We start from the raw sequence: 25,395 nt of genomic DNA, 5'->3' as shown, positions 1-25,395 counted from the left end.
TTCTGCATTTGACAGTGGGATCAAATTCGGTGAGATCACCATGCAAATTAACAGTACCATCCATCTAAACATCCTGATTGTGGCTCTTTTAAAAAAAATACAGAAGCATGGTGACCCATAGGCTCATGTCCCACAGCTAATCCACGAGACCAAGGTAAACATGTGTCAAATTTTCAGAGGTATAGAGAAAGAGCACTCTGATATGACTGCGTTCAGAAAAAGTTGAGTCTCAAGTCAGTGTAGGTTCTGCATAGCAACAGGTCTTTCGGCCCACCACTTCCATGATGACAATCATGCAAATCATTACCTAGCCCATATGCCTGTAATCATTCCAACTTTATCTGTGCCTTACAAAACTTGCAATATACAAGAGTACCGCACAACAATAGACTCTTCGGCCCATGAAGACTGTTCCCACCATGATGCCAAATTAAGCTAACACAATCTGCCTGATCCACATCCCTCAATTTCCTTCATATTCATATGCTTGCCTAAATGGCAACTGGCTCCACCACTCAGTCAGCAGTTCATTCCAAACACCTACGATACTCTAAATAAATAAATGCCTTGAATGACTTATTTGCCTTTTCCCCTCTTACCTTAAACCTATATCTTCTTGTATGTGACATTTCCACTCCTGGAAAAAGGCTCTGACCCTGTCCCTGCCGCTCATAATTTTGTAAATTTCTATCAGTACTCCCCTCAGCCACCTACACTCCAGCAAAAACAGCCCGCTTTCAAGTAAAGGTTTGACAAACTTGGATTGTTTTCTCTGCAACACCGGAAGTTATGGGGAGATCTGATAAAGGTTTTTTAAATTATGAGAGGCATAGATAGCAAGGATAGTCAGAACCTTTTTTCCGCAGGCTGGAATAATTAAAAAAATTGACAGGAATACCTTCAAGATGAAAGTTTAGAGATGTGTGGGGCTAAGGTTTTACACAACCGGTGGTGAGTGCTTGGATCGTGCTGCTGGGGGTAACAATGGAGGCAGATACAATAGTGGCCTTTAAGAGACTTTAAGATAGGCAACGGGACATGCAGGGAATGGAGAGAAATGGATAGCATGCCAACATACAAAAGTGGCAGGCACAGTGGCACATCAGTAGAGTTGTTGCCTTAAAACGCCAGAGAACCAGGTTCGATCCTGACTATGGGTGCTGGCTGTACAAAGTTTGTACGTTTTCCTTGTGATCGCGTGGATTTTCTCCGGGTGCTCCGGTTTCCGCTCACACTGCGTACAGGTTTGTAGGTTAATTGGCTTTGGGTATGTTGTAAAATTGTCCCAAGAGAGTGTTGGTAGTACACGGGGTGATTGATGGTCGGCGCAGGCGCGATGGGCCTGTTTCTACGCTGTATCTCTAAATTCTAAAGATGGTCTTAGCATCATGTTAGGCACAAGCATTCTGGACCGAAGGGCCTAATCCCCAGCTCTACTGTTCTATGTTCTAATAGTAAAAGAGGTTTATTGAAAGCATTCAAGATGCAAAGAGATGTGCGGGGCTGAGGCTGATGAATACCTGGAGATATGATAGTGGTGTTTAAGAGGCTTTTAGATAAGCACATGGCCATGCAGGGAATGGAGGGAAATGGATCGTGTGCAGGCAGATGAGATTAGTTTATCTTGATATCATGGTCGGCACGGACACTGTGGGTGGAAGGGCCTGTTCCTGTCTTGTGCTGTTCTACATTCTATGATCATATGAGAGCGTGGACAGGGTGGTAAGGGTCTTTGATGATAGCGGTTGCATTTTAGAGGTAGGGAAGACAGTTCCTGTGATTAACCAGACCGGATTGAAAATGTGCCAGAACAACAAACTTGCTTTGAACCTCAGTAAAACCAAGGAACTGATTGTTGACTTCAGGTGGGGAAAGCCAAGGATCCATGAACCCATCCCTATTGAAAAGGCGATGGTGGAAAAAGTGAAGAGCTTCAAGTTCCTGGGCATGCATATCTCCGAAGATCTGTCCTGGGCGCAGCACATTGATGCAATCATAAAGAAAGCTCATCAACACCTCTACTTTCTTAGAAGATTAAGGAGATTTGGTATGTCAACAAATATTCCATTGAATTTCTTGAGGTAGAGACCACACTGACTTCACGCATCACATCCTGGTTAGGCAGTTCGAACACCCAGGAACAAAGGACATTACATGAGTGGTAGACACTGCCCGGTCAATCACAGGTAATGACCTCCTCACCATCTAAGGGATCTATAGTAAGGCAGACAATATCATCAAAGATCCATACCACCCTGGCAACACTCTAATTTCGCTCCTACCATTGGGAAGACGGTAGATGAGCCTGAAAACCATGACCACAAGGTTCATGAAAAGTGTCTTCCAAGCAATTATCGGGCTCTTAAACACTATACAATCTTAATCCCAGCAACTATTAACTTCTATAGACTATATATTTGGATATTCTACAGATTTTGTTCCTTTTTTGCACCAGTATTTTGGTTATTAATTTATTGAACTTTTTAATTATTATATATATTTGCATGTATTATATTTATTTGCATGTGTTGCATTTATGGAGATGTTGAGCTGCTGCAAGTAACAATTTATTTATTTAGTTTATCAATATATATGACAACTAAACACTCTTGATTCTTGAAATGATTTCTTGAGAAAATAGCTGCTTCGGGAACAGATCTACTATTCTCTCAAAACAATGTAATGCGTTTTCCAACCACCATACAATTCCCTCCACAATGTTTGGGACAAAGACCCATCATTTATTTATTTGCCTCTGTTCTCCACAATTTGAGATTTGGGACTATATATAAACACAGCTGTATTTTCTACATAGTGAAACCAAAATGTATAAAAATGGCCTTTAATAAAATCTGACAATGTGCACTTTAACCACATGTGATTTTTTCTATTACAAATCTCAAATTGTGGAGTACAGAGGCAAATAAATAAATGATGGGTCTTTGTCCCAAACATTATGGAGGTCACTGTAACTCTGACATGTCCTTAATGTTGCCACGGTATTTCTGGTCCCATCAGTGCTAATTCCACCCATGCTCTGACCCTTACTGCCAGCTGGCCAGCCTAGACTCCCAATAATCATGTAAAGAAGATCCGGAGGAGGAATGGAAAGGTACGTAATACCAAGAAGATAAACTGAAAAGATAAAGAATTAAACAGTGCTAGTTCTTCTAATTCCTTACTACCATGCTACTTAATATACAACTAACACAACTTTTAACAAAAACAATTTTTTTTTAATAACTACCCCAAAGCAGAAAGAGAACTATTATTTTCACAAATATAATTACAAATCTTACATATAGCTCACCTTGCAGCACCATGAAAATGTGCACACATAAACAAATGTTATGAGCAATTCACCTACCAATTACTTTTAAGCAGCTTTTTGTCTTCTGGTCACCAGTATCACAGGTATATTCTCCAGAGTCTTCAACTTTTAGCAGGTGAATAAGCAATTCAACAGTGGAACCTTTTTGTATTATTTCATGTTTGTCGCTTGAATGAAGCAGTATAGATCCTTTTCTCCATTTCACTGAATGACCTGGCTTAGTAAGCTCACAACAAAGTCTGGCAGTATTTCCTTCTTTGCCTTCCATATCCTTAAGCTCCTTTATAAAATGTACCGGCAAGGCTAAGAGTACCAAATAAATGATAAAAGTTAACTCAATATTAAATAATAATACAGGCACATAAAGAAAACGTTTAATTTCCATTTTAATTACAATAACCTGACATTATACATATATATTTATAAAGTGCTGCTTAAGAACTATTCAATTGAAAGAAATAATGATACTGTGGATAGAGTTAGTTAAAAAGTTAGTTAACTCAGTGGTGAATGATTTTTTTTACTGAACATGAACGTTCAGAATTCAGGTAATCATTTTTCTCAACACTTTTAGATGATTTGGAAATAGTGATTCCAAAATCAAAATATGTAAAATAACTGATGAGCACACTTTGAATGACATGACATCTGCTGAAAAGGATGATAAGTAAATTGAAGTTTCTGATTCAAAATAATTACCTAAAATTTATTTGAGATTTAGCAGATTACCTTTAATTTATTGGGCTGGCAGGACACAGAATGTGCAACCAGAAACCCTAAATATCATCTACTCCAGCACATTGTGTTTTGCTTAAGATTGCTGCATCCACAGTTTCTTGTATCTCTAACCAGAAATAGTATTTTATTGGAGCGATTTAAAGAGCAACATTTAAAGTACGATAAAGAATTGAAGCGGATCGTCCCATCAACACCTATAAGATGTAGTACCCTTCATTCTATGCTGTAAAATTCCTTAGCCCGAACTGCTTCAACTCCAGCATTGCAACATAATCTTTGCTGTGAAATTATGCCCACAAATCAGGACTATCTACTTTAATTCATAAATGTGTTGTTTGCACACTTATGGAATCAACAATTAAAAATGTTCAAATTATGTTCAGATTAGCCCCTTCTATCTCTATTTATTAAACTGCACCAAATGACCCCTTTTAAATTATTAAGGAGTATTTTTTTAAACATACTTCCAAATTTTTCATTTGAATACCTTGTCCAGTGAGCTTTAAGAGAAGAGAGATGCAAACATTTTACATTCAAAGAAATGTAAGGGTCTTCATATGGAAACTTGAGGGAAATTTTCCAAAAGTGAAACAAATGTTCTGCGATGATCATAGTAGGAACACAGGTAATAAGACTGATGAAGATTCAATAATAATGGTTAGAAATGTGGGAGAATTAAAAAAAAATGGGATTAATGTAAATAGGTGGTTATTGATCAGTGTGGTCTCAGTGTTTCCATGCAGTGCCTCTATGATTCTATGATAAATAATGGTACTTCACCTTTCACTTTTAAGGTCGCTGTAGTCTGTTCATCCCCAGAGTCACAAGCATATTCTCCTGCATCTTCAAGTTTTAAATCATGGATGATCAGCTCAACCCTGGAACCATTTTGCTTAATTTCATATTTTCCACTGGATTCAATAAGCAGAGACCCCTTCTTCCATTTTACAGAAGCATCAGGCTTTGTTAGCTCACATTGTAATGTGACATCATTCCCTTCTTTACATTCCTTATTTTGAAGCTTTATCTTGAAAAGCACTGGAAGTACTAGAACAATAAATTGCAATATTCTTTCATAAACAAAGAACTTCATAGCTACATTTTACTAAATATTAAACAGCCATATCAAAAAACGTCGTTGCTATTCCCATGAATAACAACATAATTTGTGCGCAATTAAATTTATAGATGTGTGCTTATTAATACTAAACATTATGGTTGAACATTTTTGGTCACATAAAATAAGGTAATTATAAAGAACATTTACTTCCTTGTGTGAAAAACCTGCAACAAAACAATAAAGAAATATTTTTTTCTAACTATTCGAACAAACTGGAGAAAACCTATTGACCCTGTTTCACGATCAACACATTTTTTTCCTCTTTACTGTCATAAAGAAATACAACACAGAAACTGGCCCTTCAACCCGATGAGCCTGCACCTTTCATCAACCACCCATTTCTATTAAACATGCATTCATTCCAGTTTTTATTTGCCATTGTCCAATTATTTTAAGATAGACAATAAATGTTGGAGTAAATCAGGACAGGCTGTTCCATTATTTTACCTCCGTTTAGTTCCCTTCAAAAAAGTATCTAGCAATGGCAACACAATCAACAAAATTGTTGAATAACAAAAAGACAGATTGTTTTTATGTCCATTGATTAATTATGATATAATCATCAAAACCTAATATGATGTACTAGGTTTGTAATATGTCTTGCCCTGTTCACTGTTCAACCCATATGCTGAAGATATACACAAAAAGCTGGAGTAACTCAGCGGGCAGGCAGCATCTCTGGAGAGAAGGAAAGGGTGACATTTCGGGTCGAGCCCCTTCTTCAGACATATATGCTGACTGACTTACATGGGATTCTGGTTCAGCAACACTTGATAGTATACAGAACAAATGATCAGGAGGTATAAAGTATCTTAGCAGACTTAAACCTGGATAATTCTCCATGGCCCGATGGGATGTGTCCCAGGCTGCTATGAGAGGCAAGGAAGGGCTGGGCTTTGACTAAACATTGTCAATCTACTATGTCCACGAGTGAGGTGTCAGATAACTGGAGAGCAGCAATGTTGTACATTAATTCAAGAAGGACAACAGGGATAAGACAGATAATTTCAACTTGGTGATGGGGAAATTATTGAAAAAAATCTAAGGGAAAATCTGCAGGATTATTTTGCAGACACAAGAGATTGCAAATGCTGGAATCTGGAGTGAAACAAAAGGTGCTGAACAGTCAAGCACTATTTGTGGATGTAAAAAGGGATAGGTTTAGACTTTGGTATATTATTGTCATGTGTTCTGAGGTACTGTGAAAAACTTTGTTTTGCATACTTTCCAATCAAATCAGATAATACTACAGGTGCTCCCCGATTTACGATGCTTTGGCTTGTGATATTTCGACTTTACGATCGACAAACGTTCAGCAACGGCAACGAGCCGCCCGTCACTTCCGGTCACGTGATCGCAACACATACCAATGCGTTTCGGCTTGCGATATTTTCGGTTTACGATGATTTTATCGGAACGTAACCCCATTGTAGGTCGAGAAGCAGCTGTATACATCAAGCTAACCTAATACAATCAAGCTAAACTCAAGTACAATAAGCAGAGCAAAGGGAAAGATATAGATGTCCAAGAGCTGCCGTCTAGCCCCTACAAGGTAGTGGTCAATCCACTGGATCACAACAACAGCGCCTTTATTTGCAGAATAAACTGTACTTGCGGAAGCAAAGATTAGTTAATGATATAGTCAGCAAAGAGCCCTTCAAGCTGTTAAAAAAGAGCCCTTCAATCTGTTAAAAATGAAGTTGTGAATGAAGATGAAGAACATGTGAATATAATAATATTCCCATACCTTTCACTTTAAGAGAGGCTGTTGTTTGTTGATCTGCTGAAACACAGGTGTATTCTCCTGCATCTTCCAGTTTCAGATTGTAGATTAACAGTTCACTTATAGGACCTTTATTTTTTATTTTATATTTGTCACTGGAATGAAGTACCACGGTTCCTTTTCTCCACTCCACAGAAGCATTTGACTTTGTTAGCTCACAATGCAGAGTGGTGGTGCTGCCCTCTTCAGCTTCTTTGTTCTGAAGCCCTTGTTTGAAAAGCACTGGAATGGCTGGAATAATAAGATTATGGTGCATTGCAATTAAAATCAAAATGTGCATTATTTCATTGTACAGTTATACTTCTTGCTTTTAAACCCCTAATTTTTAATGAAAAACATTATCTTAACATTCAAAATCAAAATTAAAATAGCTTGAATTAATCAATCACTCAGCCCTTCGAGCCTGCACTGCCATTCAATATCTTTGCTGATCATCCAAAATGAGTACCCAGTTTTGGCTTTTCCCCCATATCCCTTGAGCTTCCATTAACCCTAAGAGCTAAATCTAACTCTCTCTTGAAATAGTGCCCTGATGAGCTTTAGAGGAGTATGGGAAACAGGGCCCCTTTGCATTTAAAGAAAGCCTGGGAAAGGAAGCCCCAGTGTATTTAAAAGGTGCGTAGGAAACAGTGCCCCAGTGCAGTTAAAAGGTGCATGGAAAATTGAACCCAATGAGCCAGATGTCACACAATTTATGCTGGATGTAGATTTTGTTCTTACCATTAATTTTCAAGGAAGCACTGGTATGCTGATCTCCAATGTCGCATGTGTATCTTCCGCCATCTTGGGGTGTAGCTTTGTGAATAACCAGCTCAACAATGCATCCCTTTTGCTTCATTTCATATTTGGCACTTGGATGAAGCGGAGTTGATCCTTTCTTCCATTGTACCACTGCTTCTGGTCTGCTAATTTCACAACGCAATGTGGCAGTTTCATCTTCTTGAGCTTCTTCATCCTTAAGTTTCTGCTTGAAGATCACAGGCACAGCTGTATGGGAAATATTAAAAACTCGATATTATAACAACTTATAAACTTGTCACTTCCAAATGTAAAATGAGGCTATGGTTACCCTGCATTGCTCTCTAACTTTTACAGCCAGTAACAATGGATGAAGAAAGAGAATCAAGGCTGACACAATGCATTTTATTTAATTGCTGTCATCAGAACAAAATAAGATATAAGGTAAGAAACTATTCAATTCATCACTATTCAAAGTCACCTGTAATTATTTTATCATAGACTTTTCACAATCCCAGAAATTACTCCTGTGCTTTAAGCAAAATTATGTTCCCCTTCCTTCTTTCTCTGTTGAAAAAGGGCTGAGGGATAATTTAAGAAAGACCTTTAAAATTTTATGAAAAAACATAATCAAAAGTTCAGATTTGATAAGAAGAGTATTTTATCATTCATAGAAATAAATGAGTAAACAATATTATAAGAGGGAACAAAGATTAATGCAGGTAACGTTAAATGTGAAAGAATGGGAGAAAGCTTATGCGGAGTATCAATGATACACTAATTTGATGGACTGGATATCCTTTTTCTGGACTATATTCCATACAGTTTTATAAATAAAAACAGTTTACTTTCAGTATTAAGATGTCAAATGGAAATATCAAACTATGTTGGATACAAGCAGGATTTGTAAAGAGAAAAGGCAAATGCACCTGCTGATTAACCCTTCATACGAACATGAAGTGATTAGAATCAACAGGGGTAAGATTTTCTCGATTATTCTGTAGTTATTCCTGCAATAATGATGTTATCAAATGTCTCTTGAAAGGGGAATGGTTATTAGCACTGTCATTAGCAATTCCTCAGACATGCACGGTCAAGGCCCTATATGGATTAGAGGAATCAAATACAATGAGCAGCCCAAAGTTGAAAAGCATTCAACACCAATGTCAAATGTCAGCAAACTATTAATTTATGGAGAATATTGAAATTGAACCTAAAGGTCTCTCATTCCACCTCCTTCACTGACAGTTAAATGCACAAAACTATCAGTGGCAATTACAGCAGTAGTTGGGAATGTGGACTGTATCTGATTATCACACAGTGGGTGATAGATATATTGGATGAGCTGCCAGAGGCTGGTACAACTACTACATTTAAAATACAACTAGACTAAGTGGGACCCGTTGGGTCCCATGTTCACAAGGGAGGGCTGGTCCCCCAACGCAATATTCCACCTATCCACCAATTCCAATATTGGTGGCCAGTGGAGGGGGGGGGGGGGGGAGCGCTGGTATGGGGGTTTTGGGCTGAAGGGACTGGTCTCAAGAGGGCTAGTATGGGCATTGTGGGCCAAATGGTTCTTGGGGAGGCAGCTCAGTCCCTCAAGCCTGATGTGCTGGCAGCTCTACTCACGGCTGGTGGCTGGCAGTTGACTCACGATTATTCCTTAAAATTCCATTTCAAGCAGGGTGCAATGCCACCACATTCAAATCAATTTTCCTACCATTTCAAGCAGGGTGCAAGGACACCAAATTCAAGTGCAGTTTCAAACCACTTCAAGCAGGGTGCAAGGCCACCGAATTGAAGTGCAGTTTCCTACCACTTCAAGCGGGTGCAAGGCCACCAAATTCAAGTGCAGTTTCATACTACTTCAAGCAGGGTGCAAGGCCACCAAATTCAAATGCAGTTTCATACCACTTCAAGTGGGTGCAAGGCCACCAAATTCAAATGTAGTTTCGTACCATTTCAAGCAGGGTGCAAGGCCTCCACATTCAAATGCAGCTTCATACCATATCAAGCAGGGTGAAAACCACCATAAAACCACACAAAACATCACACTCACAGTTCAGTAGACATTCAGTGTGTTCAGTTGATTCACAGCTCAGACAGTCGTGACCTCCCCCTCCCTCATCATACAGAAACTGAGTCACACCCACACTTCCAGGTTTTATAATCCGTCCCCCTCCCACCGGAAAAGGTGTTGCCTTCATGGCGTGATTGACAGGAGAGAGATTTTCAACATTTTTTAAACACTAATAACACTTTTATTTTTCATTGATGGGAAGAATCCTCTGCACCTGATGAGCGGAGGGGGACTGAGTAAGATGGTCAAAAATCACAGCCGTAAGTGGTAGCGTTTTATCTAAAATCAATATACAGTGCAAACAGGAAGTTGTCAAGTTCAGACCACCAACCATTTGCAGTGATTTTACTTCAACCCAACCCCCACCATCCATTTGCAGTGTTTTTACTTCAACCCAACCCCCACCAACCATTTGCAGTGCTTTTACTTCAACCCAACCCCCACCCAAATCCCCACCAACCATTTGCAGTGCTTTTACTTCAAACCAATCACATTTTCATTTCCAAACCACATTAAGGGCACTCAAGGTCAGTAAAACCACACTCACAGTTTAGTAGACATATGTTCCATGTTAATCACAGCTCAGACTGAGAGACTTGACCCTCTCACTTCCCCCATCTTGCAGTGACTGACTGAGGCACAACCCTTCCGGGTTTTATAGTCCCTCCCCCCTCCCACCAGCAGGGGCAGCAGAGAGAATCTCAACATTTTTTTAACCATTAATAACTCTTTTATTTTTCATCGATGGGAAAAATTCTCTTGTCCTGTGCAGCGTAGGGGAACTCTAAGATGGCCAAAAATCACAGCCTTAAGTGGCAGCGTTTTTTCTAAAATCATATGAAACAGAAAAACAGGAAGTGGTCAAGATCAGACTTTTAGTAATATAGATTGTATTTTTGAAATCATAAGGAAATTTTCCACCAGAAGATGTAAAAAATTCACTGTTATTGCAACATCAGCAGCTGGGCAGTGGTCAGATTTAAAAAAAAGCTCAGATAGGTCAACAATTTCTAATTAAAAAGTTGGGAGAATAATGTACCAAATGTACAGAATGAATTTCTAAAATCACAAGGAAAATCTCTACTGAAATATGTAAAAAAAATTCCAGTTTCGTCTGGTTTTCGAGGAGATACATTTCAAAGGCAAAATGACACACACACACACACACAGTTTTAAAAGTATATACATATATGGTGCATTGATAGGAAAGCGTTTGAGGGATATGAGCCAAATGCAGGCAAATGGTTATCTTAAAAAGATACCTTGATCAGCTTGGGAGAGTGGGGCTTGTTTCTGTGCTGGATAACTTTACTACTCTATGACTATTTCAACAGAACCAGATTTACCAGCTGAACGTTATCAAAGTTGATTCAACTAATTCATCATAGGCTCTATTATACCTTTCTGGAACATTGAGAGAAAACAAGAATGCAATCCTGGACTACCTAGTCACCTTACCCACTCCCTCCAACAATCAGCAAGATAGTCTAACTCTCTTGATTAGCATAAAAATCTGATTTTCCATTCTTAGACAAAAATGTAGCCTTCCCGATAACTAACATGTACTCTGAATATTTCTGCAACAAACTTCAATCAAAGTCAGTGTTGTTCGGCTTCTGCAAAGACTGTCCCATTCTAGTTAACAGCCCAACTACTATCAAGAACAAATATTTGATACAACACAATCATTAGTGGGCAATGAATCTATTCCTCGGTCCACAACAGTCCCAACAAACTATCAAACCAGATATCACAACCTCTGAATTTCACTGCTCCAGACCCTTGAGAAGACCTGCAAGCAAGCAAGAATTTGCATTCAAATTATACCATATTTTCATAAACCTATTTCAAAGTACATTAAAAAAAATTAAATCACATTTGAAGTTCTGAAAGACATTATGAAATTACAAATAATCATAGTGGCAACTTCATGAACATGAATTAGTTCAGGAAGCAAGAGAAATGGAGAAATGATTGCAAAGGTTTCAGAAACTTTGGGGGAATTTGACATTGGAAAGGTGAAAATTTAAAATTACAGCAAGATTGGTAACAAATGTTTTGATGGTCAGAGAAATAAAGAAACAAGAGTTGTTAATCACATCACTGACTACAAGCGAAGAAGTTCATTCATTTGTAGCTGGGTCACGAGTGAGTTAATTGATCTGGTGATAAGTCTCACGGAACATCATATACTGTATTAAAGAGAAGCTACAAAAATGTGCATAGCAGATGATAAAAGAAGTGAGCAATTAAGTTGGAAGAATATAAGGTAAAAGTTGCAGCAAGGATGAAATATATGTTCATCTCACATTAGTGTTTCAGTTGAAAATGAGAGAGAACTAAGCAGGTAGTATGTAGTGAATAGATTTGTCATACATTTAAAGTGATTTTAAAAGAGCACAAGGATGTAACAGACATGATGAAAAGGCGATTAAGTGTTACCAATATAAATGTAAAAGCCTACATGATGAAACTTAACGCTGATTAGGATTGAATAATGACTTCGTACCCTTCACTTTTAAGCAAGCGCTGGTCTGTTGATCTCCAGAATCACAGCTATATGTTCCAGCATCTTCTATTTGCAGATTGTGAATTAATAATTCAGTGATGGCACCTTGCTGTTTCATTTCATACTTTTCAGTTGGGTGGAGTGCCATAGATCCTTTTTTCCATTCTACAAGAGCACCAGGTTTTGTAATTGCGCAGTGCAATGTGGCAGTACCATCCTCTTCAGCTTCTACATTCTGAAGCTCTTGTTTGAAAAGCACAGGCAAAGCTGAATAAAGTATTAACATGAATCATTTAACATCTAAGTGAGGTTAATACCAGATGCATAACTTTGGACAAACACAATTAAAAAAAAAAAATCATACTTTTGTAACAATCATCTTGATTTAGTCCAAGAAGTGGTGAAGCTTATTAGCACACTGCCTTTAATCCAGAAAACAGGAAGTAACTTTTAGATTTCTGCAAGGTTGTCAATTTTTCAGCATTCCCCATAGTCTGTGCTAGTCAAAGGTTTCCCCATAATCACATAATTGCCTGACATGAATGGAACTGTACAAGATGTCGCAGAGCACGGTGACTCTTGCACAGTCCCAGGTGGTTCTACTTGCAAATATTACAGTTGTTCTAGTTTGTTAAATCTTACTTCTAAGACAGTCAGCTGCAGCTATAACGCCAGCATTTGTGTATTTTCTTCTTTGCACTACCTGAGGTACTTATATATGGTATGATTGGTCTAGGTGACACAAAACAAACTCTTTCACTGATCTCAAGTACACGTGATAATAATAAACAAATACCAGTAAAGATAAATTCATACGAGTCGTGGGGTAAGAAGAAAATATGTATTTTTAATCCTATGCTATCATACTTACAGTTAAGAAAACAGCTTAGTAACATCTTGGCATGATATAATTGTCAAAATGTGATATCATTATTGATAGAAACTTAGAGATGGTGAGGATAATGGATAGATAGGTAACAGAGCAGGTGATAGGTTACACGTAACGTCAGATAAAAAAGAGCAGCTAAAAGAAGTGCAGAGTAGTTGTTAAAATAAATAAGCAAGAAAGGTCCGAAGTAGAGTAAATGAATGGATGATGGTCTTCTCACTAGTCTTTGGGATGAAAATGACAAAAACCAAAGCAGAAAATGTGGAATGAATAGATGTTCCTGCCATGTAAGTGATTAGAGTACAAGGATGAAACAGACATGGGGATACGGCCACTAAGTGTTACCCTATATAAATGTAAAAGGTTATATGATGAAAAAATAGTACTGATTAGGAGTGAATAATGACTTCGTACCCTTCACTTTTAAGCAAGCGCTGGTCTGTTGATCTCCAGAATCACAGCTATATGTTCCAGCATCTTCTATTTGCAGATTGTGAATTAATAATTCAGTGATGGCACCTTGCTGTTTCATTTCGTACTTTTCAGTTGGGTGGAGTGCCAAAGATCCTTTTTTCCATTCTACAAGAGCACCAGGTTTTGTAATTGCGCAGCGCAATGTGGCAGTACCATCCTCTTCAGCTTCTACATTCTGAAGCTCTTGTTTGAAAAGCACAGGCAAAGCTGAATAAAGTATTAACATGAATCATTTAACATCTAAGTGAGGTTAACACCAGATGCATAACTTTGGACAAACACAATTTAAAAAAAATCATATTTTTGTAACAAACTCCTTGATTTAGTGCAAGAAGAGGTGAAGCTTATTAGCACACTGCCTTTAATCCAGAAAACAGGAAGTAACTTTTAGATTTCTACAAGGTTGTCAATGGTTCAGCACTCCCCAGTCTGTGCTAGTCAAAAGCTTCCCCGTCATAATCATAGGAAATTGCCTGACATGAATGGAACTGTACAAGATGTCGCAGAGCATGGTGACTCTTGCAGTCCCAGGTGGTTCTACTTGCAACTATTACAGTTATTCTAGTTTGTTAAATCTTACTTCTAAGACAGTCAGCTGCTGCTATAATGCCAGCATTTGTGTATTTTCTTATTTGCACTATCTGAGGTACTTATATATGGTACGATTGATCTAGGTGACACAAAACAAAATCTTTCACTGATCTCAAGTACACGTGATAATAATAAGCCATTACCAGTAAAGATAAATTCATACGAGTCGTGGGGTAAGAAGAAAATATGTATTTTTAATGCTATGCTATCATACTTGCAGTTAAGAAAACAGCTTAGTAACATCTTGGCATGATATAATTGTCAAAATGTGATATCATTATTGATAGAAACTTAGAGATGGTGAGGATAATGGATAGATAGGTAACAGAGCAGGTGATAGGTTACACGTAACGTCAGATAAAAAAGAGCAGCTAAAAGAAGTGCAGAGTAGTTGTTAAAATAAATAAGCAAGAAAGGTCCGAAGTAGAGTAAATGAATGGATGATGGTCTTCTCACTAGTCTTTGGGATGAAAATAACAAAAACCAAAGCAGAAAATGTGGAATGAATAGATTTATCCTGCCATTTAAGTGATTAGAGTACAAGGATGAAACAGACATGGGGATACGGCCACTAAGTGTTACCCTATATAAATGTAAAAGGCTACACGATGAAAAATAGTACTGATTAGGGGTGAATAATAACTTCGTACCCTTCACTTTTAAGCAAGCGCTGCTCTGTTGATCTCCAGAATCACAGCTATATGTTCCAGCATCTTCTATTTGCAGATTATAAATTAATAATTCAGTGATGGCACCTTGCTGTTTCATTTCATACTTTTCAGTTCGGTGGAGTGCCATAGATCCTTTTTTCCATTCTACTCGTGCACCAGGTTTTGTAATCGTACAGCGCAAGGTGGCAATACCATCCTCTTCAGCTTCTACATTCTGAAGCTCTTGTTTGAAAAGCACAGGTAAAGCTGAAGAATGTAATAACGTGAGGTGTTTAATATCTTGGTGAAATTTACAAAAGATGCGTAACATTGGACAACACAACTAAAAATAAAATAATAAAGTAGCAATCACCTTGATTTTGTGCGAGATATGAAGGTGAAGCTTATTGCCTTTAATCCAGAAAACAGGAAGTAACTTTTGATTTCTGCAAGGTTGTCAATGGTTCAGCACTCCCCACAGTCTGTGCTAGTCAAACCTTTTCCCGTCATAATCACAGAAAATTACCTGACATGAATGGAACTGTACAAGATGTTGCAGAGCATGGCGACTCTTGCACAGTCCCAGGTGGTTCTACTTGCAACTATTACAATTGTTCTACTTTGTTAAATCTTACTTCTAAGACTTCAGCTACAGCCCTAACGCTATGCATTTGTATATTTTATTATTTGCACATCCTGAGGTACTTATATATGGTAATTGGCATAGGTGACACAAAACAAACTGTTTCACTGTATCTCAAGTAAACGTGACTATAATATACCAAACCAGTAAAGCTAAATTCATACAAGTCCTGCTGTAAGAAGTAAGAATGTATATTTAATGCTCTGCTATCATACTTACAGTTAAGAAAACAACTTAGTAACACTTTGGCATGATATAATTGCCAAAATAAAAGTGATATATACTTATTGATAGAAAAGTAGAGATGGTGAGGATAATGGACAGATAGGTAACAGAGCAGGTGATAGGTTACACTGAATGGCAGATAAAAACAGCAGCTTCAAAGAAGTACAGAGTAGTTGTTAACATAAATAAGCAAGAAAGGTCAGAAGAAGATAGAGTAAATGAATGGATGATGGTCTTCTCACATTAGTCTTTGGGACGAAAATGACAAAGACCAAAACAGAAAATATGGAATGAATAGGTTTGTCCTGCCATTTAAAGTGATTTTAATAGAGTACAAGGATGTAACAGACATGGGAAACGGCCACTAAGTGTTACCCTATATAAATGTAAAAGGCTACACGATGAAAAATAGTACTGATTATGGGTGAATAATGACTTCGTACCCTTCACTTTTAAGCAAGCACTGGTCTGTTGATCTCCAGAATCACAGCTATATGTTCCAGTATCTTCTATTTGCAGATTGTGAATTAATAATTCAGTGATGGCACCTTGCTGTTTCATTTCATACTTTTCAGTTGGGTGGAGTGCCATAGATCCTTTTTTCCATTCTACAAGAGCACCAGGTTTTGTAATTGCGCAGCGCAATGTGGCAGTACCATCCTCTTCAGCTTCTACATTCTGAAGCTCTTGTTTGAAAAGCACAGGCAAAGCTGAATAAAGTATTAACATGAATCATTTAACATCTAAGTGAGGTTAACATCAGATGCATAACATTGGACAAACACTATTTTTTTTTTAAATCACACTTTTGTAACAATCACCTTGATTTAGTGCAAGAAGGTGAAGCTTATTAGCACACTGCCTTTAATCCAGAAAACAGGACTAACTTTTACATTTCTACAAGGTTGTCAATGGTTCAGCACTCCCCAGTCTGTGTTAGTCAAAAGCTTCCCCGTCATAATCACAGGAAATTGCCTGACATGAATGGAACTGTACAAGATGTCGCAGAGCATGGTGACTCTTGCAGTCCCAGGTGGTTCTACTTGCAACTATTACAGTCGTTTTACTTTGTTAAATCTTACGTCTAAGACAGTCAGCTGCAGCTATAAAGCCATGCATTTGTGTATTTTCTTCTTTGAACACGTATATATATGGTATGATTGGTCTAGGTGACACAAAACAAACTATTTCTCTGATCTCAAGTACACATGACAATAATAAACCAATACCAGTAAAGATAAATTCATACGAGTGCTGCGGTAAAAAGAAAATATATTTTTTAAATGCTATGCTATCATACTTACAGTTAAGAAAACAGCTTAGTAACATCTTGGCATGAGATAATTGTCAAAATGTGATATAATTATAGATAGAAAAGTAGAGATGGTGAGGATAATGGATAGATAGGTAACAGAGCAGGTGATAGGTTACACAGAACGTCAGATAAAAAAGAGCAGCTACAAAGAAGTGCAGAGTAGTTGTTAAAATAAATAAGCAAGAAAGGTCAGAAGTAGAGTAAATGAATGGATGATGGTCTTCTCACATTAGTCTTTGGCATGAAAATGGCAAAGACCAAAGCAGAAAATATGGAATGAATAGCTTTATCCTGCGATTTAAAGTGATTTTAATAGAGTACAAGGATGAAACAGACATGGGGATACGGCCACTAAATGTTACCCTATATAAATGTAAAAGGCTATATGATGAAAAATAGTACTGATTAGGGGTGAATAATAACTTCGTACCCTTCACTTTTAAGCAAGCGCTGGTCTGTTGATCTCCAGAATCACAGCTATATGTTCCAGCATCTTCTATTTGCAGATTATAAATTAATAATTCAGTGATGGCACCTTGCTGTTTCATTTCATACTTTTCAGTTCGGTGGAGTGCCATAGATCCTTTTTTCCATTCTACTCGTGCACCTGGTTTTGTAATCGCACAGCGCAAGGTGGCAATACCATCCTCTTCAGCTTCTACATTCTGAAGCTCTTGTTTGAAAAGCACAGGTAAAGCTGAAGAATGTAATAACGTGAGGTGTTTAATATCTTGGTGAAATTTACAAAAGATGCGTAACATTGGACAACACAACTAAAAATAAAATAATAAAGTAGCAATCACCTTGATTTTGTGCGAGATATGAAGGTGAAGCTTATTGCCTTTAATCCAGAAAACAGGAAGTAACTTTTGATTTCTGCAAGGTTGTCAATGGTTCAGCACTCCCCCACAGTCTGTGCTAGTCAAACCTTTCCCCGTCATAATCACAGAAAATTACCTGACATGAATGGAACTGTACAAGATGTTGCAGAGCATGGCGACTCTTGCACAGTCCCAGGTGGTTCTACTTGCAACTATTACAATCGTTCTACTTTGTTAAATCTTACTTCTAAGACTTCAGCTACAGCCTTAACGCTATGCATTTGTATATTTTATTATTTGCACTTCCTGAGGTACTTATATATGGTAATTGGCCTAGGTGACACAAAACAAACTGTTTCACTGTATCTCAAGTAAACGTGACTATAATATCCCAAACCAGTAAAGCTAAATTCATACAAGTCCTGCTGTAAGAAGTAAGAATGTATATTTAATGCTCTGCTATCATACTTACAGTTAGGAAACAACTTAGTAACATCTTGGCATGATATAATTGCCAAAATAAAAGTGATATATACTTATTGATAGAAAAGTAGAGATGGTGAGGATAATGGACAGATAGGTAACAGAGCAGGTGATAGGTTACACTGAATGGCAGATAAAAACAGCAGCTACAAAGAAGTGCAGAGTAGTTGTTAAAATAAATAAGCAAGAAAGGTCAGAAGTAGAGTAAATGAATGGATGATGGTCTTCTCACATTAGTCTTTGGCATGAAAATGGCAAAGACCAAAGCAGAAAATATGGAATGAATAGCTTTATCCTGCGATTTAAAGTGATTTTAATAGAGTACAAGGATGAAACAGACATGGGGATACGGCCACTAAATGTTACCCTATATAAATGTAAAAGGCTATATGATGAAAAATAGTACTGATTAGGGGTGAATAATAACTTCGTACCCTTCACTTTTAAGCAAGCGCTGGTCTGTTGATCTCCAGAATCACAGCTATATGTTCCAGCATCTTCTATTTGCAGATTATAAATTAATAATTCAGTGATGGCACCTTGCTGTTTCATTTCATACTTTTCAGTTCGGTGGAGTGCCATAGATCCTTTTTTCCATTCTACTCGTGCACCTGGTTTTGTAATCGCACAGCGCAAGGTGGCAATACCATCCTCTTCAGCTTCTACATTCTGAAGCTCTTGTTTGAAAAGCACAGGTAAAGCTGAAGAATGTAATAACGTGAGGTGTTTAATATCTTGGTGAAATTTACAAAAGATGCGTAACATTGGACAACACAACTAAAAATAAAATAATAAAGTAGCAATCACCTTGATTTTGTGCGAGATATGAAGGTGAAGCTTATTGCCTTTAATCCAGAAAACAGGAAGTAACTTTTGATTTCTGCAAGGTTGTCAATGGTTCAGCACTCCCCACAGTCTGTGCTAGTCAAACCTTTCCCCGTCATAATCACAGAAAATTACCTGACATGAATGGAACTGTACAAGATGTTGCAGAGCATGGCGACTCTTGCACAGTCCCAGGTGGTTCTACTTGCAACTATTACAATCGTTCTACTTTGTTAAATCTTACTTCTAAGACTTCAGCTACAGCCTTAACGCTATGCATTTGTATATTTTATTATTTGCACTTCCTGAGGTACTTATATATGGTAATTGGCCTAGGTGACACAAAACAAACTGTTTCACTGTATCTCAAGTAAACGTGACTATAATATCCCAAACCAGTAAAGCTAAATTCATACAAGTCCTGCTGTAAGAAGTAAGAATGTATATTTAATGCTCTGCTATCATACTTACAGTTAGGAAACAACTTAGTAACATCTTGGCATGATATAATTGCCAAAATAAAAGTGATATATACTTATTGATAGAAAAGTAGAGATGGTGAGGATAATGGACAGATAGGTAACAGAGCAGGTGATAGGTTACACTGAATGGCAGATAAAAACAGCAGCTACAAAGAAGTGCAGAGTAGTTGTTAAAATAAATAAGCAAGAAAGGTCAGAAGTAGAGTAAATGAATGGATGATGGTCTTCTCACATTAGTCTTTGGCATGAAAATGGCAAAGACCAAAGCAGAAAATATGGAATGAATAGCTTTATCCTGCGATTTAAAGTGATTTTAATAGAGTACAAGGATGAAACAGACATGGGGATACGGCCACTAAATGTTACCCTATATAAATGTAAAAGGCTATATGATGAAAAATAGTACTGATTAGGGGTGAATAATAACTTCGTACCCTTCACTTTTAAGCAAGCGCTGGTCTGTTGATCTCCAGAATCACAGCTATATGTTCCAGCATCTTCTATTTGCAGATTATAAATTAATAATTCAGTGATGGCACCTTGCTGTTTCATTTCATACTTTTCAGTTCGGTGGAGTGCCATAGATCCTTTTTTCCATTCTACTCGTGCACCTGGTTTTGTAATCGCACAGCGCAAGGTGGCAATACCATCCTCTTCAGCTTCTACATTCTGAAGCTCTTGTTTGAAAAGCACAGGTAAAGCTGAAGAATGTAATAACGTGAGGTGTTTAATATCTTGGTGAAATTTACAAAAGATGCGTAACATTGGACAACACAACTAAAAATAAAATAATAAAGTAGCAATCACCTTGATTTTGTGCGAGATATGAAGGTGAAGCTTATTGCCTTTAATCCAGAAAACAGGAAGTAACTTTTGATTTCTGCAAGGTTGTCAATGGTTCAGCACTCCCCACAGTCTGTGCTAGTCAAACCTTTCCCCGTCATAATCACAGAAAATTACCTGACATGAATGGAACTGTACAAGATGTTGCAGAGCATGGCGACTCTTGCACAGTCCCAGGTGGTTCTACTTGCAACTATTACAATCGTTCTACTTTGTTAAATCTTACTTCTAAGACTTCAGCTACAGCCTTAACGCTATGCATTTGTATATTTTATTATTTGCACTTCCTGAGGTACTTATATATGGTAATTGGCCTAGGTGACACAAAACAAACTGTTTCACTGTATCTCAAGTAAACGTGACTATAATATCCCAAACCAGTAAAGCTAAATTCATACAAGTCCTGCTGTAAGAAGTAAGAATGTATATTTAATGCTCTGCTATCATACTTACAGTTAGGAAACAACTTAGTAACATCTTGGCATGATATAATTGCCAAAATAAAAGTGATATATACTTATTGATAGAAAAGTAGAGATGGTGAGGATAATGGACAGATAGGTAACAGAGCAGGTGATAGGTTACACTGAATGGCAGATAAAAACAGCAGCTACAAAGAAGTACAGAGTAGTTGTTAACATAAATAAGTAAGAAAGGTCAGAAGAAGATGTTAACAGAGTAGTTGTTAACATAAATAAGTAAGAAAGGTCAGAAGAAGATAGAGTAAATGAATGGATGATGGTCTTCTCACATTAGTCTTTGGGACGAAAATGACAAAGACCAAAGCAGATAATATGGAATGAATAGGTTTGTCCTGCCATTTAAAGTGATTTTAATAAGTACAAGGATGTAACAGACATGGGGATACGGCCACTAAGTGTTACCCTATATAAATGTAAAAGGCTACACGATGAAAAATAGTACTGATTAGGGGTGAATAATGACTTCGTACCCTTCACTTTTAAGCAAGCACTGGTCTGTTGATCTCCAGAATCACAGCTATATGTTCCAGTATCTTCTATTTGCAGATTGTGAATTAATAATTCAGTGATGGCACCTTGCTGTTTCATTTCATACTTTTCAGTTGGGTGGAGTGCCATAGATCCTTTTTTCCATTCTACAAGAGCACCAGGTTTTGTAATTGCGCAGTGCAATGTGGCAGTACCATCCTCTTCAGCTTCTACATTCTGAAGCTCTTGTTTGAAAAGCACAGGCAAAGCTGAATAAAGTATTAACATGAATCATTTAACATCTAAGTGAGGTTAACACCAGATGCATAACATTGGACAAACACTATTTTTTTTTTTAAATCACACTTTTGTAACAGTCACCTTGATTTAGTGCAAGAAGGTGAAGCTTATTAGCACACTGCCTTTAATCCAGAAAACAGGACTAACTTTTAGATTTCTACAAGGTTGTCAATGGTTCAGCACTCCCCAGTCTGTGTTAGTCAAAATCTTCCCCGTCATAATCACAGGAAATTGCCTGACATGAATGGAACTGTACAAGATGTCGCAGAGCATGGTGACTCTTGCAGTCCCAGGTGGTTCTACTTGCAACTATTACAGTCGTTTTACTTTGTTAAATCTTACGTCTAAGACAGTCAGCTGCAGCTATAAAGCCATGCATTTGTGTATATTCTTCTTTGCACACTTATATATATGGTATGATTGGTCTAGGTGACACAAAACAAACTATTTCTCTGATCTCAAGTACACATGACAATAATAAACCAATACCAGTAAAGATAAATTCATACGAGTGCTGCGGTAAAAAGAAAATATATATTTTTAAATGCTATGCTATCATACTTACAGTTAAGAAAACAGCTTAGTAACATCTTGGCATGAGATAATTGTCAAAATGTGATATAATTATAGATAGAAAAGTAGAGATGGTGAGGATAATGGATAGATAGGTAACAGAGCAGGTGATAGGTTACACAGAACGTCAGATAAAAAAGAGCAGCTACAAAGAAGTGCAGAGTAGTTGTTAAAATAAATAAGCAAGAAAGGTCTGAAGTAGAGTAAATGAATGGATGATGGTCTTCTCACATTAGTCTTTGGCATGAAAATGGCAAAGACCAAAGCAGAAAATATGGAATGAATAGATTTATCCTGCCATTTAAAGTGATTTTAATAGAGTACAAGGATGAAACAGACATGGGGATACGGCCACTAAATGTTACCCTATATAAATGTAAAAGGCTATATGATGAAAAATAGTACTGATTAGGGGTGAATAATAACTTCGTACCCTTCACTTTTAAGCAAGCACTGGTCTGTTGATCTCCAGAATCACAGCTATATGTTCCAGCATCTTCTATTTGCAGATTATAAATTAATAATTCAGTGATGGCACCTTGCTGTTTCATTTCATACTTTTCAGTTCGGTGGAGTGCCATAGATCCTTTTTTCCATTCTACTCGTGCACCTGGTTTTGTAATCGCACAGCGCAAGGTGGCAATACCATCCTCTTCAGCTTCTACATTCTGAAGCTCTTGTTTGAAAAGCACAGGTAAAGCTGAAGAATGTAATAACGTGAGGTGTTTAATATCTTGGTGAAATTTACAAAAGATGCGTAACATTGGACAACACAACTAAAAATAAAATAATAAAGTAGCAATCACCTTGATTTTGTGCGAGATATGAAGGTGAAGCTTATTGCCTTTAATCCAGAAAACAGGAAGTAACTTTTGATTTCTGCAAGGTTGTCAATGGTTCAGCACTCCCCACAGTCTGTGCTAGTCAAACCTTTCCCCGTCATAATCACAGAAAATTACCTGACATGAATGGAACTGTACAAGATGTTGCAGAGCATGGCGACTCTTGCACAGTCCCAGGTGGTTCTACTTGCAACTATTACAATCGTTCTACTTTGTTAAATCTTACTTCTAAGACTTCAGCTACAGCCTTAACGCTATGCATTTGTATATTTTATTATTTGCACTTCCTGAGGTACTTATATATGGTAATTGGCCTAGGTGACACAAAACAAACTGTTTCACTGTATCTCAAGTAAACGTGACTATAATATACCAAACCAGTAAAGCTAAATTCATACAAGTCCTGCTGTAAGAAGTAAGAATGTATATTTAATGCTCTGCTACCATACTTACAGTTAAGAAAACAACTTAGTAACATCTTGGCATGATATAATTGCCAAAATAAAAGTGATATATACTTATTGATAGAAAAGTAGAGATGGTGAGGATAATGGACAGATAGGTAACAGAGCAGGTGATAGGTTACACTGAATGGCAGATAAAAACAGCAGCTACAAAGAAGTACAGAGTAGTTGTTAACATAAATAAGTAAGAAAGGTCAGAAGAAGATAGAGTAAATGAATGGATGATGGTCTTCTCACATTAGTCTTTGGGACGAAAATGACAAAGACCAAAGCAGATAATATGGAATGAATAGGTTTGTCCTGCCATTTAAAGTGATTTTAATAAGTACAAGGATGTAACAGACATGGGGATACGGCCACTAAGTGTTACCCTATATAAATGTAAAAGGCTACACGATGAAAAATAGTACTGATTAGGGGTGAATAATGACTTCATACCCTTCACTTTTAAGCAAGCACTGGTCTGTTGATCTCCAGAATCACAGCTATATGTTCCAGTATCTTCTATTTGCAGATTGTGAATTAATAATTCAGTGATGGCACCTTGCTGTTTCATTTCATACTTTTCAGTTGGGTGGAGTGCCATAGATCCTTTTTTCCATTCTACAAGAGCACCAGGTTTTGTAATTGCGCAGTGCAATGTGGCAGTACCATCCTCTTCAGCTTCTACATTCTGAAGCTCTTGTTTGAAAAGCACAGGCAAAGCTGAATAAAGTATTAACATGAATCATTTAACATCTAAGTGAGGTTAACACCAGGTGCATAACATTGGACAAACAATATTTTTTTTTAAATCACACTTTTGTAACAATCACCTTGATTTAGTGCAAGAAGGTGAAGCTTATTAGCACACTGCCTTTAATCCAGAAAACAGGACTAACGTTTAGATTTCTACAAGGTTGTCAATGGTTCAGCACTCCCCAGTCTGTGTTAGTCAAAAGCTTCCCCGTCATAATCACAGGAAATTGCCTGACATGAATGGAACTGTACAAGATGTCACAGAACATGGTGACTCTTGCAGTCCCAGGTGGTTCTACTTGCAACTATTACAGTCGTTTTACTTTGTTAAATCTTACGTCTAAGACAGTCAGCTGCAGCTATAACGCCATGCATTTGTGTATTTTCTTCTTTGCACACTTATATGTATGGTATGATTGGTCTAGGTGACACAAAACAAACTATTTCTCTGATCTCAAGTACACATGACAATAATAAACCAATACCAGTAAAGATAAATTCATACGAGTGCTGCGGTAAAAAGAAAATATATATTTTTAAATGCTATGCTATCATACTTACAGTTAAGAAAACAGCTTAGTAACATCTTGGCATGAGATAATTGTCAAAATGTGATATAATTATAGATAGAAAAGTAGAGATGGTGAGGATAATGGATAGATAGGTAACAGAGCAGGTGATAGGTTACACAGAACGTCAGATAAAAAAGAGCAGCTACAAAGAAGTGCAGAGTAGTTGTTAAAATAAATAAGCAAGAAAGGTCTGAAGTAGAGTAAATGAATGGATGATGGGCTTCTCACATTAGTCTTTGGCATGAAAATGGCAAAGACCAAAATATGGAATGAATAGATTTATCCTGCCATTTAAAGTGATTTTAATAGAGTACAAGGATGAAACAGACATGGGGATACGGCCACTAAATGTTACCCTATATAAATGTAAAAGGCTATATGATGAAAAATAGTACTGATTAGGGGTGAATAAT

The 25,395-nt window shown here is 37.3% G+C and overlaps 1 protein-coding gene across 1 annotated transcript in view; it reads right to left on the bottom strand.

The window, feature by feature from the left end:
* LOC129706003 (obscurin-like) overlaps positions 1-25,395 on the bottom strand; it is a 395,075-nt gene that overhangs the window by 213,704 nt on the left and 155,976 nt on the right. Inside the window, 12 exon segments of the mRNA XM_055649977.1 lie at positions 3,368-3,634; positions 4,850-5,116; positions 6,937-7,264; positions 7,619-7,959; positions 12,303-12,569; positions 13,606-13,872; positions 14,907-15,173; positions 16,218-16,484; positions 20,135-20,401; positions 21,496-21,762; positions 22,800-23,066; positions 24,111-24,377. Of these exon segments, the coding sequence (XP_055505952.1) occupies positions 3,368-3,634; positions 4,850-5,116; positions 6,937-7,264; positions 7,619-7,959; positions 12,303-12,569; positions 13,606-13,872; positions 14,907-15,173; positions 16,218-16,484; positions 20,135-20,401; positions 21,496-21,762; positions 22,800-23,066; positions 24,111-24,377 (3,339 nt within the window).

The sequence above is a fragment of the Leucoraja erinacea genome, chromosome 2, assembly GCF_028641065.1.
Source record: "Leucoraja erinacea ecotype New England chromosome 2, Leri_hhj_1, whole genome shotgun sequence".
NCBI lineage: Eukaryota > Metazoa > Chordata > Chondrichthyes > Rajiformes > Rajidae > Leucoraja > Leucoraja erinaceus.
This window is presented reverse-complemented; position numbering and strand designations above follow the sequence as displayed.